At 48.6% G+C, this 16233-nt stretch overlaps 1 protein-coding gene across 4 annotated transcripts in view; it reads right to left on the bottom strand.

The window, feature by feature from the left end:
* The window catches only part of ULK1 (unc-51 like autophagy activating kinase 1), a 90240-nt gene that overhangs the window by 5786 nt on the left and 68221 nt on the right, over nucleotides 1-16233 (bottom strand). For all 4 annotated transcript variants that reach the window (XM_014598518.3, XM_014598516.3, XM_014598517.3 and 1 more), the window contains 9 exons: nucleotides 13324-13475; nucleotides 12776-12859; nucleotides 11881-12143; nucleotides 11238-11422; nucleotides 10408-10523; nucleotides 9715-9858; nucleotides 6370-6557; nucleotides 2917-3095; nucleotides 2586-2704 (listed from right to left, as the gene is read on the bottom strand). In XM_014598518.3, coding sequence (XP_014454004.1) covers nucleotides 2586-2704; nucleotides 2917-3095; nucleotides 6370-6557; nucleotides 9715-9858; nucleotides 10408-10523; nucleotides 11238-11422; nucleotides 11881-12143; nucleotides 12776-12859; nucleotides 13324-13475 — 1430 coding nt within the window. The remainder of the gene's footprint in view (nucleotides 1-2585; nucleotides 2705-2916; nucleotides 3096-6369; nucleotides 6558-9714; nucleotides 9859-10407; nucleotides 10524-11237; nucleotides 11423-11880; nucleotides 12144-12775; nucleotides 12860-13323; nucleotides 13476-16233) is intronic.

Here is a 16233-nt window from a genome sequence, read left to right as displayed (position 1 = left end):
AGCCAGGTCAGCACGACCACACACCCTCTCCTCCCAACAACTCACCAAAATTCACTATGGGGCTGTGGGTAGATGGGAGCAGTGTTCAGCAATGGGATGGGAGAGACTGGGATCACATGCCTTTGCCCTCTGGGTGTGTGTGGGCACATATGTGCATGTAGGGGGGCCTGCCCGTGTGCTAGGTCCCGGGACCCTGCAGTGGGTGAGGGGAGGAAGGGGGCAGGGGGCATGTGCAGCACAGCTGCCCTGAGCAGTGTGGTCCACGCTGCCCCCAAGGTGCTCCGCGTGGGGCTGAACCCCACCTGTTCACACCAGGACAGCCCATGCTGTGCTCCTGCCAGTGCTCACAGCTGATCGGGTGCTGCTCTGCACCCCGCACCTCCACTTCCGCTCACTAGAAGCTGCTCCAGCTCCAGCACACGGGGCTCTGGCTCCAGATCCTGGGAAGGTGGCCAGAAGCTGAAGCTGGAGCCCCGGTGCTGAGGCAAGAGCCCCCTGGCTGAAGCCGCTTGCCTGCCTGCCCAGAACGGCATGGCACAGCACAGTGCAGTACACCAGGGGCAGGAGCAGCTTCCAGGGGGCTGTTCCCAGTGCAGCTGCAGCTGGGTAGTGCTCTGCACCCTCTGCCTCCAGCAGCATCTCTTCCTCTTGCTCCTGCCCCACCACGCGGAGCCGCTCCTAGGAAGCAAGCAGACCTCCGGCTTCGGCTCCCGATCCTGGCTGCTTTCCAGCAGAAGGCAGCCACAGCCTCAGACTGTGGTAGGAGCTTCTCAGCTGAAATTGCTTGCCCACCACAGTGCAACGTGGCAGGGGCAAGATCAAAAGCAGGAGCCACAGCTAGAGGCAGGGGGTGCAGAGCAGCACCTAGCTGCAGCCACACTGGGTACAGCCCCAGCACAAGCTGAGCACTGGCCAGGGCCCGGGCTGGCAGGCACTGGCGGGAGCCTGGTGCAGGCTGTCCCAGCACAAGCAGGCAGGGCATAGCGCCATGTGGAGCGCCACAGGTCAGATCCAGTCACCTGGTGGGCCATATTTTGCTCATGTCTGCTTCAGGCTGTTCTGTAAGTGCTCTTATAATTATCCACACCACCTTTCCCAAAGGCACAATCACAGTTATGTGATCAATGCCTATCAAGAACCCATGGAAACTGAGCATCTAGTTGTCCTTTGTGCTCCCCACTTGTTTCCCCAACAGCAGTACAAGAGAAAACCTTTTTATTGGTGACTGAATTGCAGTCGCCTTTCATGATGGACAGAAACAGTCAGAATCAAATGGAAAGCCATAATAGGGCAACAAATGAATTACTTCCTACATTGCCATTAGGTACTTTACTTCCTGGTCCTGCTTCTTTCACTTGAAAAAAAACCCACCATTGCTAACAGATGACTCAAACTGCTAAGCAAGCCCTGTTAAGAGTACACGCAGTGTGCAACCCACAGCACTTATACTTAAGCAGCTGGGTACAGAGACATGCAAAGACTCAGGTAAGGGCAACTGGGAGGATTCATGCGGCAGCACCAACTGGAACCTGACAAGCTGAATCTGCAGGGAGAAGTTTCTCTTGAGGTGAATGATGACAAGCCTTACAATGGGATTCACCCCGTGAGAGTTACTTGTTCCGAGTCAAGATTTGCAGAACTGGATCCTATGCGATTCCAGGATCCCGTCAGTTTTTTCATGCACTGGAAGCCAACACAAATATTTCTGTCCTACATGGTGCCTGCTGCAAAAGGAAATCTGTAAAACTGCTGGCTAATAGGCATTAACCCTGTACTGCCCTAGCTCTGTTCCTGTCAGGCCTGGAAGGATGTCCCTCCCTGCCACCAAATGCTTAACAGAAATGTTAGGCAGTTCACAAGCTCACAGCCTCAGATCCATGGGCTAGAGGGTAACAAACCCTGAACTAATGGAATGAAGGGGTGGCAAAGAAAGCAACCTGCAGGGAACAGATGTGTGTATGCAGAAGGCCATTGGCATTTAATTGTCCTTTGTACCTTTGGAAGACACTCTCCACTTGTGTCCCAGTAGCAGTAAAAAGACACATTAGCTTTTTATTGGTGGCTGAATTACAGTTACCTTTTATGATGGACAGAAACACAGGTCAGAATTAAATGGAACACTCTAATAGGGTAACAAATAAAGACTTGCTGCATTGCCATTAGGTATTTTCTTCCTGGTCTTTTGCTTCTTTCACGTGAAAAAAAAAAAATCATGAATTGCCGGCAGAGTTTGTGGCTACAAGACATGTAAATGTCCCTGGGGAGGGGGGAGAGGGCTGTGTGCACGTGTAACAGCACTCTTCCAGAGCCTTCAATGATGGAAGCAGGTTATATCTTTGCAAGGGCTGCCAACTATCCAGCCAAGTTTATTTGGAGCACTGGGTGTACAGTGTGGAGGGGTAACGTGGGCAATAGGGATGTGCACAGGTGAAGGCCAGATCCCTGCTCACTCAGGACTATTACTGCTGAAACAACTTGAGGAATGGCCAAAGGGGCTCTGCAGCCTCACCCAAGCACTTTTCACAGTTCAGGTGCTTGAAAAAACACCAGCGTCATCCCTTGCCCTGGGCTCCCAGCGCTCTTACCTTGCTTGACAGTGGATGAGAGGCACAGCTTGCCTGCCTTGATCTGCTCAATGGCTGTCTGCAGGCCAGAGGACAGCAGTTCTGCTACTTTCAGGTAGAGCACCAGCTGCTCTGCATAGCTGTGAACAAAGCACATTGCAGAGCAAACAGATCAGTGGGCTGGTGTACTTATAGCACATATGTCCCAGAGCACTTTCCAGAACACACACACACACACACACTCCTATCGGGAGCAGGGGGAAAGGAGGCAGGAAAAACGATCAATCCATAATAGCTATGGTGGCCTTAGCAAAAGGTCAAGGTAGCCAAGAGCTCTCTTCCCAGGCCTCACCTCCACTCCCTGCTGAGAAGGCTGATCTGGTCTGCCACCACGCTCTCCTGCAGCTGGTACTCAGAAGCCACCGAGCTGCTCATCTCGCTGGTGCTGCCTTTGAGCGCAGCGATTTCCATCACGTAGTGGACAAAGGCCAGCGTGAAGCGCAGGCTGCGCAGGATGTCTGTGTGCTCTTGCTGCGGAAGGAAACGCCAGCACAGATGTTACAAGCAGAGCCTGGTACAACAGGAGGGCAGGCACGTTGCCAGCGGTGTCCGTGCCTTAAGGGGCTCATCACCGCAGGGGTCATGACACAGCAGAAGCTGAGGCTGTCATTCTAATAGGGAGCTATTACTCTGTTTGGGAATGAAGTGTAGTCCTGGGCAGGCTTAGATCAAAGCCCAGATCTCACCAGGTCCTCCTGCACATTACAGGAGCAGAGAGAGCCTCAGGCCAGAGTTTAAAGCAATTTCCTAGAAAAGCTGGTGAGCCCTGCTAGCAGACATTAACAGGCCTTCGCCAATCTGTGCAACTGCCGGGGGAATTCATCGAAGAGGAGGGAAAGGTTCGGTGCGCCATAGGGCCAGCTCTGCTCTCTGCCACTGAGGCAAGGGCAAGAGGGTGTGTAAGGCATGGCAGTGGGTTTTTAAAACAGGGAGAAGTCACTACCCTGAACTCTTACACAGATACAATACACAAACACAACAAGTTGGTGGTCTCATGCTAGGCCATCAACTCTCAAATTGCACATGCTGGGGTCTTCCCATTTGGGTGGTCAAAGTCCCTCAGCTAAGGTCACCTGCTACTCCTAAAGCAGGACAGGTGCCATGAGCAGAGCAGTGAAGGTGGACTTCCACTGAGGCTGCTTGTATGGCTGTTTGGGCCGGCAGGGAGGAAAGGGGAGGGAGCCTTTGCCATTGAAGCCCTCAAATTTAAGATCCCGCACAATTCCCTTTGCTGAGGAAAGAGGCTCTCTATGCAACGGGCTCAGACCAAAGGGACATGTTCCCACTTGTTTTGTTGTTGACGTTTTTACCAAATAAAGGTTATTTTAATCCGCTCTTCTTATTTACAGGTGGAACAAAAACACAGACTAGCCTGAAGACTGGCTATACACGGACCTGTAGAAACCTCTTGATTTGTCTTTTCTTTTTTTAAACAAGTTCTAACTTATTAGAACTTCCTGTGAAAGCCCGTTTTGAATATTCTCGACCAAGTTATATAAAAACAGCAAACAGGTGCCCTGTGTTTTATTCTGCGCGTCAGTTCTTCTCTCAAAGCCAGAAGTTAAAACCCTTTATTGTATGGATTTGGGGCAGGCCTCACAGGAAAACATACATCCCACAAGCCTGGTAACCAGGTGTAATCCTGGGCAATAGGATTGGTTTAATGCTCACTCTCACTCAGGGCATCTGTACACATGCTCTGGGGTGGAGGGGGAGGGCGCTTTAATTAGAGTGGCTCTGAGAGCCACTCTAATGAAAGCTCCTGCAGTGTCGTGTGTATTCAGTATCACGCGCTTCAAAATGGTAGTGGGGGCGCTTGTTTGATGAGCTTTAGTTAAAATGCCCCACTGCCATTTTGAACTGCGAGGACACAGAATACACACAACGCAGAAGCTGCTGGAGTGTGCTAATTAGCACGCGTTGGAGCAGAGCCCTCTAATCACATGTATAGACACCCTTATATTTTCATGCAACTTCCATTGCCACACCTTCTCAATGCCCTGGAAGGCAGGGAAGTGCTATTATGCCAACTCTGTAAAAGTGGGAACCGAGATGGTGAGATTAAGTGCCTTGTGCCAGATCACGTACACAATCTGTGGTGGAGCAGGGAACCTGGAGCTTCCTGACTTCTAAGCTAGCACCTTCACTACCAGGTGGATCCTTCCTCATAGAGAGGAAGTTTGTTTTTTTTTATACTGTAGTTTCCAGTCCTGCTATCAGTCATCATTCAGCCTTTCCTACTGTGGGCACTAATACATCTGGGTATTTTCTTTTAAACCACTGCACCGTGTCAACTTCCTAGAAGTATGACTTCATTTTGTTTGTACCGGCTGGAACTTTTTCAAAGAAAACCTTTTATGTACATTTTACAACATGGCTAAGGATCAGGAATGAGCTTTAAAAAATGCGAACATTTCAACGCTCTCAAAACGCCCCCAGCAGCAGGTGCTTGTGCGGAAAGTTTGCCGGGTTTGCGTTCTGGACAGATATGCAAGGCACACAAGGGGCTACAAATACGCCAAAAAGGTTTGGTGCCAGGAAGGGTTTGCGACATGCGAATGGATCATGAAAGCCTACACTCAGCAGAAACGATGTCTGAACTGAAATGACTCACTGCAGACATCTGAAGCCAAACCGCACAGCATTAATAAGATGAAGCTGACATTTCCGTAGGTAGGCTCCCTGCAGACCCTCAAGGGGAGAAGTGCTTGCATCGTTCTAGGGCTCTTTTTTAAAGGCGGTTCGATGTTTGGTTAACTCCCATCCAAAATGGGGCACAGATATTCTTAGTCTCAGCCCCACGGCCTGGCAAGAAAGCTAAGCCAGTGCATGCAAGTCAGTGCACACCCAAATTTGATGACCAAATTTGATGTTTGATTTTGATTCTTTTTTAAATTCAAATTCAAACCTTAAACCTCAAGCCAATGCACATAGGTCTCCACAGGAAGCTAGAAGGGTCTTTGATGTTGGAATCACGAGTTAGCCGCCTTAGACATACAACTGCAATGGATCTTCAATGGATACGAGACGGTCTTAGGCCTCTCCTCCAGCTCTATCAGAAGTGGAGAGCCTGACGTACAGATCAAATGCGTTTTGGCCATGGGAGTATGTGTTATGCCTTCAGATCAGTTTGTGGTGGTGTGGGGGGAAAAGGTAGGGACTTTTCAGCTCAACAAAACTGGTTCAATAGCTCCCTTTCCAGGTCAGAATCACTCCCTCATCATCAGCACTTAGTTTCCTGTTAGGGGCCAAGTGCATTTCCTGTTAGGTGCTTTTTCGCCCAAGTTTGTGTTGCCGACCCAGTCCCCAGTGCACGCAGAAGGCAGTAATGAGACATGCTCAGTAGCTTGCTGGATGGAGTTGGACTAGACATCAGTAACAGATTAACAAGTTTCCACACAAACAGCCAATTTTCAGTCGAAACGTAACGTGCACATTTTGAGAGCCATTTCCAGCCTCTGATATCACTGCCTTGGCAACAGTAAAATTACACTTTCAGTCATAACAATAACCAGTCTCAAGGCCTAAAAGGCCGCACTCTCTCTTTCAGACCACTCCAGTGAAACTCATTTTTGACTTATTGTACTTCATGGGCCACAGGGTGTAAACTAGTTTTCCTGAAACTCAGTTAATGCATGCTCAGCACCTGATACCATAAGCTGCAAGCATCCAGGGCTTAAGCTTTTAGACTTGCTTTTGAAGGGCTTCCCCACCCCGCTCCAGTAAGTCCCCAGGATGCCCCCACCTCCATGAGCGTCTCCTCGGGCAGCTCCGGGGCCTCGAATGTAACTGCCCCTTCCAGGTTAGCCGTGATGGCATCGGCAAAAGTGTACCGCAGACTAGACGGTGCTTCCAAAGCTTCCCCACCAGCTCCCATGATCACGTGTCTGCCGCTGCACGAGCCTCCGGAGCTCAGAGAGCTGGAAGAGCCCACTGCAAGGAAAAGCAGAGATAGAAATGACTTGGATATTAGCCTGGATCCAGAACTGGAGTCAAGCCACTGCTTGGACCAAGGCTGTCAAACCCCTGGCCCAGGGACCCAAACCAATTTGACATCCTGGGCTTAGGCCACAGCCACAGACTGTCCCTTCCACCACAGAGACCCTGAAGTAGCGAGTGTGTGGGGCTTCCACAAACACGCAAACGAAGAAAGTAAGCCCCACACACAATCGTCACAATCATGAGTCCCTTATTTACCATCTAGCAGTTATGGCACTAGACTGTCCTTGCTGAAGCTCTGTTCACAGGAGTGAAATCATGCTCCTTATCTGCTTTGATGAGGGCATTGCCATACCAGGGCCCATCTAGTTAGTACCCACTCTCTGACCCTGGCTTGCTCAAGGTGGTTCAGAGGAAGGTGCAAGAAAGTCCCAGTTAAAGATGTGGGACAGCCTGGCTCCCTGTCAAGTTAGATTTCATCCTGGTCTCCATGAGCTAGGCTCTGAAGCAGGTGGATTAACATCTCTTCCAAAACATTTGTCACTAATGATGACAACAGCTTGGGACATTGTGTCCAGATAAAAGTCCAAGCCCATTTGGCATTTTGCTAAATTCTTGGCCTCGGACTAAAGCCAACACTATCATACACTATTATGTCAGCTTCCCCATCATTCATCCGTCAAGCAGGATTTGATTCCCAAGCCTTCAGCATAGGTTACTAACTCAAACTACAGTAGTTACCATCTGTTGCACAAGAGAGATTGCCCAGATTTGGAACTGGCGACCTCTTGTACACAAGGCAGGTTTTCCTGCCAGAGCACCACGCTGCTGCCATTATCTCCAACCTGCAGATGGGGAACAGGGCTACAGACAAGATTAAATGACCTGCCCAAGGTCATCTACAGAGGCTGGGCCAGGAACTAAATCCAGTGACCCCATCCCATGTGACCCATCCTTTTCCCATCATCCACAATCCTTTCAGCCAAACATTTCAGCCCAAACAGTGCCCCCCCAACCCCATCAAGTTTGGTCTGAAGACTTCATGTTAATAAAAGGAGCGCCCATATTTATGAAGTCATAACGAGAGAATTAACCCTGCAGTGCATCTTGTACCAAACCTGGCTGTAATACTGCCAGGGCACTGAATAATGTCACTGAATTTTTGGGTAATAAAGGCACATCCTTTCCTTTCTGGATCTGCTGCTCTGTCTTCAGAAGACTCAGGACTTGTAACTCACAGCTGAGTAACTAATGTGAAATATACTCAGTTTCTTTTCCTCTAAAGCTTCCCTGCTTGAGTGCTACGCTTCAAAGACCGAAAGGATCAAAGGAGTATTGCTAGTTCTTTGAGGGGGAAGGAAAGAAATGGGCAAGCTCTAAGTATCTCATGTTTCAGATATTTTTATAATTGCGAGATGCTTTTCAGACGCTTTAATGCAGCAGTGTCAAACATCTGACCCCACAGATTGAAGAAGGGGTGTGGGACTGGTACACAGGTCAAGTCAGGCCCATGGACCCAACACCCACAACACCATGCCAGATCTAGCATATGCTGCATCAGTCCTGGACCAGTGGGAACGCTGCTGTCCACAGCGCTCCTGCGGGGCTGGTGGGACATGCACCACATGTGACGCCTGCTTCAGCCAGTCTGGGACCTGTGCTGTGCATGGCACCTGCCTCAGCTGGCCAGGTAGGGTGCTGTGTGCGGCATGGGTGCCATGTGCGGCACAGTGCACTGTGCAGTCCCAGGTCAGCCTGAGCGGGCACAGTGCATTCATGAAACGGGCACGACGTGCAGCAGTCATAAAGTAGGTGCTGTGAGCAGCGCATGTCCTGGGCCAGTCGGTGCAGGCAGCATCTGTGGTCTGGCGTGCGGGCCAACTCTGAGACCCAGGGGTAGCACTGGGGGCTGGGGGACAGGACTCTGCAGGCCACATCTTTGACATCCCTTCTTTAATGGGATGCAGGCAACCACTCTGGTGTGGCTGTTAATGGAGGTGGTTATACAACAAACTCCTCAAACATTTAGACTGTATAGCTTAAGCTGGCATCTTTACCTCTGAGCCTCCTTCCTCCTTTTGGCTGACATACAAAGAAGGCTCACACACCCTCTTTGTATGTCAACCAGAAGAGATGATGGGTTTAGCAGACCTAATAACAATAACCAGCAGCTCCAGAAGCTCCACCCTTACATAGCTGTAGCACTGAACTGGGCATAATACTCATCATGCAGCCTGCACTGAAAGGGCTTGGGGATGGCTTAGCATCCTCTCCAGAGGATGCTGAATAGGGAGAGTCTATTTACAATCTAAAGCATGCGTCAGCACAAAGCTCTGCAGAGATCAGTCTTTACATTCTCTGGTCTTTGTAATCAATTGTCATGTAAGCTGAGAGACATTTGTTATTTGTGCCAACCCCTCCCCCCCCCCCCCAAAAAAAAAAAAAAAAAAACTGGAGGAGGACTACAGGGAGGGAGAGATGGTCTCCACAATCAATTATGAAAATGAGTCCTTAATTAAACCTAATGTCTTGACTGAGTAAAATGGACTTAAATGATAACAGCAACAACTGCTCCAGTTTAATATCAAATATATATTCATTTCTTTCTGAAAAGGATAGTATCAAATAGTAGTAGACATGAGGAACTATACCACTACATTTGTTTGGACAGAAGGGTACTAGACAGGTAGTGTTTTGTGGAAAAAAAGTAGAGGGGATTTCACTGATTTGTGTATAACAAGTCTCCCTATTAGCATTTGGGACACAGGACTGGATGGGTTCTCCTAGATAACCTAGTCCAGTCACTAATCTATCAGCAGTGTATGCACCTAGGAAAGGCTGCAGGGCTATTCCTTAAAGAGGGACAGAAATAAAAGGGGAAAAAAATATATAGTTCACAGCTCTCCTGAAGCACTGGAAACAGCTATTGGACACGACCTCTTGCAACAATAAAAGCAGCTACACTGTGCTAGCATTAGTCAGAGTTATGACCTCAATAACATTCATGCCAGATGAAGTTCAATATAATATATATCCTGATAAACCTTTTTAGGCTGCCAATATCCTATCAGCATGAAGCAGACCCCCTAGCACTAAAACCAACCATCACCATCTCCCAGACAGATGCAGAGAAGACCGAAAGGTCCATTACCTGAAAACATCCTGGTCCTAGTGGTTTGCGGTGGTGTTGTCCCACTTGGAGGGGACCCAACAGTGAAGATAACTGGTGATGGGCTAACAGAGCCCATAGCCCTAGCACCAGAGTACAGGTTTCCTCCGTAAGCACCAGAGGGAGCTACAGAAATAAAGTGAAAATGAGTAGCTTTTTAAATCGGGGTTACTCAGAAAGCAGTCTCCTGTCCACAAAACCACCTGATGACTTTCCCACCAATTTCCTATAGATTCTGTGTTGCCAGCGCATGCCAATACTCCCAATGAGACCAGAAATAAGGGCAAAACGGTGCACCACTAGGGCAGTGCTGCCAGTGCTGTTTGGTCCTAACATGGTACTGCAGACAAGTGCAGCTGTTCTCAGGAGAGGCACCAAGTGACATGCCTCCATATACCTGTTTGAGCTCCACTTGGGAAAGCATCTAGTGCTTTATGGTACACCTGTGATTCACAAAAGGGGAAAAAAGGGTATCCATGATGATCCCCCTATGCTTTTCAGCCATAGACAAACAGCTTTAACAGAAGGAGGCAAACACCATTACCCCACTTTGCAGATACTGCAGTCCTTTCCTGAGCCAAAGCTAGGCAGTTTCCTATATGTATATGTAAGGTACAAGTTGCCTCTGTACATACCTAAAACAAGCTGCCGGGGCTTCCTGTTTTCCCCTCCTACCTGTTATCTCCATGGGTTTCTCATTGTTCAGGCTGTCATTGCTGCCAGCTTCTGAGATCTGTGCCCCAAAGGCAGCCTTGAGAAGTAGGTCAGTGAGCCTGCCGGTGCTCAGAGATCTAAAGAGGAAATGAAGGGCAAGGATGCAACATTTGGGATGTTGTGGGGTTTACATTGCACACTAAAATGACGTAGAGTGGTTAATGTTGGCCCCATACTCCTTGCTGCTTGGTGACAAAGCCCCGGGATACCACCAGCTAGGGGCAGGAGCTACTTGCTCTACCATCTACTTTTGCTTTCTGTAAGCATTTACAACTGTGGCTCCAATAGGGGAATGATTTCCTTCAGGTCTCGTTGCTATTTCAGGAGATGCTGAAGCAAATCCCTTCCATTGGAGCAAAAGCCCATCCACGTGGGTAGACAGAACGGGAACACCTGGCATGCTGTGGGTCTGTTCAGAATCAGTATGTGAGAGAGGACCCACAACAGGGTCAGGAGGGAAGACTAACAGAAGTGACAGCAGCTTCATGCCCTGAAATGATCCCAGCGAGAAGAAAAATCCCAATGATGGGTCTCTAAAAGGATCTCCATTCTGGGCACTTGTTAGATGGGAAACCCTTCCACCCTCACAGCAGAAATTAGCAGATGTGCGCGCAATCTAAGTAGCCTCCTATAAACAACTGAATCCAGATCCTCAGCGACTGAAGCCGTGGATGCTATCCCACCGCTAATACCAGTTTGTTGTTGGAAGATCTGAGACAACCTCCAAAAGCCTGGCTTCCAGATCATGTGCGACTGACTCTTCGACACACAATATCATGACCACATCTCACCTGCCCTTAATCTCTTCCACAGGTCTCAAGCCCAAGCCGGCCTGCTGGCAGTGGAAGTGACCCATCTCCTTCAGATCCGGCAGAGTCCTGTTCCGCGTTGGGGCTACCATGACTCCCTGGTGGGCCAGGAGTGTGAGGAGGTTTTGGGAGCTCGGGGTTTTGGAGAACTCAAAAGGGGGCATGGCCTACAAAGAAAAGATTTGATGCATTTCACTGGTTTATTTTGTTTTTTCTTAAATCAAGTCAAGGGTGGGGGTGCTCCCCTCTATTAGATCCCACAAAAACATGGCTTACAAACCATGAGCTTTCCCCCAGTCCTAGAGGAAAAGCAGCCCCCGAAAATGCTTGATCTTTGCAGTGCTGCTCACAGGTTGTGCCACACTGACAGCAGCGTGCAGGAAGCTATTCGAGCTGCCCCTGATTTAACAGGGCTGCCATCTCCACTGCCACCCCAGGAGAGAGGCCTGCAAGGCAAATCCCAGCCTCTGTGAAAATCAACCCTGCTGTCCACTGACCAGCCCTTAAGGACCCACTAAGAGCTATTAGCAAATACAATACATTTTTATCTATTTAGAGTTATTTACCCCAAAACAACCCACCAGAGTGAGCTGCAAGAGACCCCAAAGCAGGGTCCATACGATACCTTTGTCGGGGAGCCCATGATAGTTGGTAAAGGGCTTCTCTGCATAAATTCAGACAGCTTCGGTGAGGACCTCAACTGCCGGCAATGCTGCAAACCATGAATCTGCAGGGGCTGGCTGACTGGGACAGGGCCAAAGTGAGCCACCAGAGGGTCCGAGTGCTGCTTAGTAATCTTCTGCCGGCAGGAATGCAAATCGGACAGGTTGGGGGCACTGTGCAGTCGGGAGCCCATGCCTCGGGGAGAGTGCTCGGGCATGGACGCACCTAGAGGGTCCAAGCATACAGACCACATGAGCCCTCTCTGCAAAGAGCAGGTTTGAGCCCAGGACCTGCATTGCCAGCCTTAAAGGAACCTGCGATAGGCCAAGCCTGTGCTCTACTCTCAGCCACAAAAAACTATGAGGCCTGAATTAGGCTGTGGGCTTTCAGGGTCTAAACTCAAGTGATGAAGGGGAAAGGGCAAGCATCGCAGAATGATGTTTTCCAATACTGCAGTGGTTGGAAAAAAGGGGGCTGTGCTTGCTTGGGTTTGGCAGCTGTGAAACCGCATGTTGTGAAATCTCCTGGGCAGAGCATTTCCTGAGGAGCGTTTAGTCAGGGGGCAGAGGAGAATTCAGTTTTACTGGGCTGCAGCAAACACACGAGCCACTGACTTCCATGATCCAAGCAGGAACTTGTGGCATTTTAAACATGGTAATACCAGGGCAAACACAGGGGCAGTAACAGCAGGAGGTAAGAATCTTCTTCTTACCACAAAACATCTCCTGTCTGAACCAAACATCTGGAAAGGTAAGAAAGGAAAAAATCCCTTTCCTGGGGCCTTCTGGAAGATCAAACTGCAGCTTCATGGGGACAGTTAAACAGGAGGAAGACAAATAAATACAGTACTAACATACCAGGCATGGGGGTCCTGCTTCTCATCTCTGCTCCAAGAGGGGAGGGGATAACAGTCTGTCCAGGCTGCTCTGGGATTGTTCCAACTTTAAGGGGGACACAATCAACAGCTTTATACAGTATTAAACAGTAACACAACACATACAGAAAGCATCAAGCAGACCCACAGAGCTTCCCCACCTCATCCTTAGGTGTTACATGGAAAGAAAAAAAAAACCCAGCTCCAAGTCAAGAGCAAGGAAGAATCTGGAGGATCTTGGGAAATGTCATCAGAAACCCATATTGCACTAGGGTTAAAACAGAGGAAGAAAATATGAACACCAGTGGATCCCCACCCAAAACAGTGCCATCTTATGGGGGTAGAGACGGCAGAGATGTAAGAGATCTAGTAAAAATCAGGGGCCCTCCCTGCACAGAGTAAGGCACATCCGCCGGCCAGCGGAGAGGGCAGGGAGAAAACCTAGTCAACAGCACAGCCAGTGCCGTTTCCCTACACCGGGCACATTTCATTGCGTCGCGGCAGAAGACACATCAGCTGGCGGCCTCTTACCTTGCGGAGATGGTGTGTAAGGCTTGGCACCGCCGAAGGAGAACTTCCTGGGAGCGGACGCAGCTCCGTGCTCTCCAGTGAAAGGAGGGGAAGCACCAGTTTTGGGAAAACCCAGAGGGCTCGTACTGCTGGCTCTGCGGACTGCACCAGACCTGACCAGAAACAGCAATGCACAGGTTAAGCCAGAAGGCACTGAAGAGACACAAGGGAAGGGGCCATCCTCATCCGCTTCAACATCTCAGGCTACTTCATGAGAGCTTTGTTACAATTTTTAAAAAAAAATTGAGCCTAATCATGGACCAGGCACTGTACAAGCACAGAACAAGCAGCTGGTTCCCACCCAAAGGCTGTACAATCCAAGCAAAGTCTTGCAAAGCAAAAAGAACAAAACCAACTAAAATGAGGGGAATGAATGCCTTGCTCCTCATTTTTAGCAGTGCTCCACAGCACACAGGAATTCCTACCAACTCCATGGAAGTCCAACTTCTTTACCCCTTGATTTATTTTAATAACTCCAGCAAACACGCCTGATGGTTTGTTATTCTACTGTTGATCCCAAGTGCTCAGCTGTCTGCACTTTCATTAGAGTAGCCTTTTAATTAAATAGCTGCATAAGCACTCACTGCATTGCATAGTACGTGAGCTGTGCCAAGGGAGTTACTGCCTCTGAGAGCTTTGAACTGGTCAGAAGAAAATACAAAGCAAAACAGTGGTGTGTGGTCAGCAGTTCTGGCATGACAGGATAGGGGAGGGAAGAACAGGGGGCATGAGGGGTGTTTTAGACTTGGATTTTCAAGAGCCCTAGCTCCTAAACTTGCATAATTAATTGCCTTTGGAGGAGGGGGATAAGCCTCTCCCTTCAGTAACAAAAATTACGTTAATCCATGCTGATATACAGCTTGGGTGTCAGCCAGATCCTCCAAACAGACAGAAGGGAAAACAGAAGGAAAAGAACAGTGTGCCCAATTAAATCTGGGCCATTTAAAGACACAGGAATGCAGTTTTTGGTACTTCACAATATGCTTTACATGGGAATGGCCCAACTGCAGCCTTCAGGAATACTAAATACTACTTGCCCTGAACTTGCACCTGACTAAAGTTGCTCAGAGAGCTGGAATGTCACATAGTCCCAAGGGAAATGGAATTAGTAAGCAGAGGATGTGTTGGCATATCACAGCAACATATGACACATCTGTCCATAAACAAGTTACACGCATATGCTGTCTAGTCACACTGTCAAATGTGTCCGTCTTGCCAACAGAACAACATTTCAGTTTGTCTGTCATGTGGCCTTCAGGCATGTGGTTAAAAGGACACATTTTTGCCTTTGTCCCAAAAACCTTTGAGGCATTTACTCAAAATGACCTGGGGCATGGAAGACCAGCTATGTGGATTAAATAGTCTTTTCAGGATCCTTGATAGGAAGTGCAAATCCTTTAGGAGAGTGAAAATTCAGCTTGATGAAGTTCTCTTTGAATTCTTGGAAGAGATGCCTACTAAACCTGTGGCTTGGAAATGGAGTCATATTTACAGCGGCGATCTCTATGTAGGGGGCTCTGCATGAGACTACTGGATTTTTAGAAGATGCTAAAAACCAGGCAGCTTTAGAGTGTCTTTGTTCCACGAGCAGCCTCACAGAGGTGACAGTCCTATTGCTACACCACCAAAGAATAAAGTGGCATAATAACTATTTGACCTCAGATTTGTAATGATGAATCTGAGCTAAACAATTCCAGTCACTAGCCTGCATGCCACAGCCCTGTTTTTCATACCTCTTCTACCGTCTCCTTTGACTATGTGAACAATAATGACTACTATGAGGAATGGCTATTTCCCCCCAGCTCAGACCTAACTCTAATAGCCGCAGCAAGTTCTGCTTTAAGAAATATGGGGCATCTAAGTGTAGAAAAACTGTCTATCAATGAATTTGACTTCAGCTTCATATTTAGAGGGATGGGGTACCAGACGGTAAGAATGTATTCATGTGGTCCTGGCACAGCATGATTTCTTTGCTGCTTTCTGATTAGACCAGCTGTAATGTCTCTACAAGGTGACCCACCTGAGAGGCCCAATGTAAGAATGGCTGAAGCTCAAGACCAAGTTAAAGGGGATTTTATACCCCTAACGAAGGCAAATGTGACAGCAACCATGTGGACAGTAAGTTACACTCCTGACAAGACTTGGTTGTTTCCTTGCCGTTTACATGACTTGTGCAATGTGCTGAAACATTGACCTTTGGTATGTGATATTTCTTTCTGCTGAATATGGGTTCAGGAGACAAATTTTACCCTAAGATCAGACTGGCACAGGCTTTAGGAGGTTTGCCCTTGTCTGCAGCATGGGGTGTAATCCTTTTCTTGGGATCTTATCTTCTCAGCATATATATTAACCAACTACTTCCCTGTTGCTGAGGTGGTAGGGAACTAGCAGTGCCCTTGTCTCCCCTGCTGGCACCCCTGACACATTGTAGGGGGGTGCTGGTGTTTCAGGTACTGATTGGTAGTTGTGTGTAGGGGTTAAGTGGTAACTGGGAATTCCTCGGGTATACGATTGTGAGTGAACACAGGGGAGTGGAAGGGGCCTAGGAGACCCCTTCCAGTCCCATGCTTTTATGTTTAAGGTATAGATAGATGCCCCATATTTCTTAGATGTTTAAGATATTGCACCTCTTGCATGGATATTCTTACACTAAGCACCAAGGTGTGCGTGACTCAATTGACAGATGTGAGCCAACTGCCACTCGGAAGTGTGATCTATCTCTATGGTGTGCAAGGATTCCGACGCATAGTTCAAGCCTGACATCCGGTTCATCCTCATTACCTTCCAAATGCATATCCTGCCCTGCAGGCATGAATTGCTCACGCAATCATCATGCTACATACTCACATTAATAAGGAACTATCATGTGGC

This window comes from Alligator mississippiensis, chromosome 10 (genome assembly GCF_030867095.1).
Source record: "Alligator mississippiensis isolate rAllMis1 chromosome 10, rAllMis1, whole genome shotgun sequence".
Taxonomy (NCBI): domain Eukaryota; kingdom Metazoa; phylum Chordata; order Crocodylia; family Alligatoridae; genus Alligator; species Alligator mississippiensis.
Note: the sequence above shows the minus strand (reverse complement) of the source record. Positions and strands in the feature narration are given on the sequence as shown.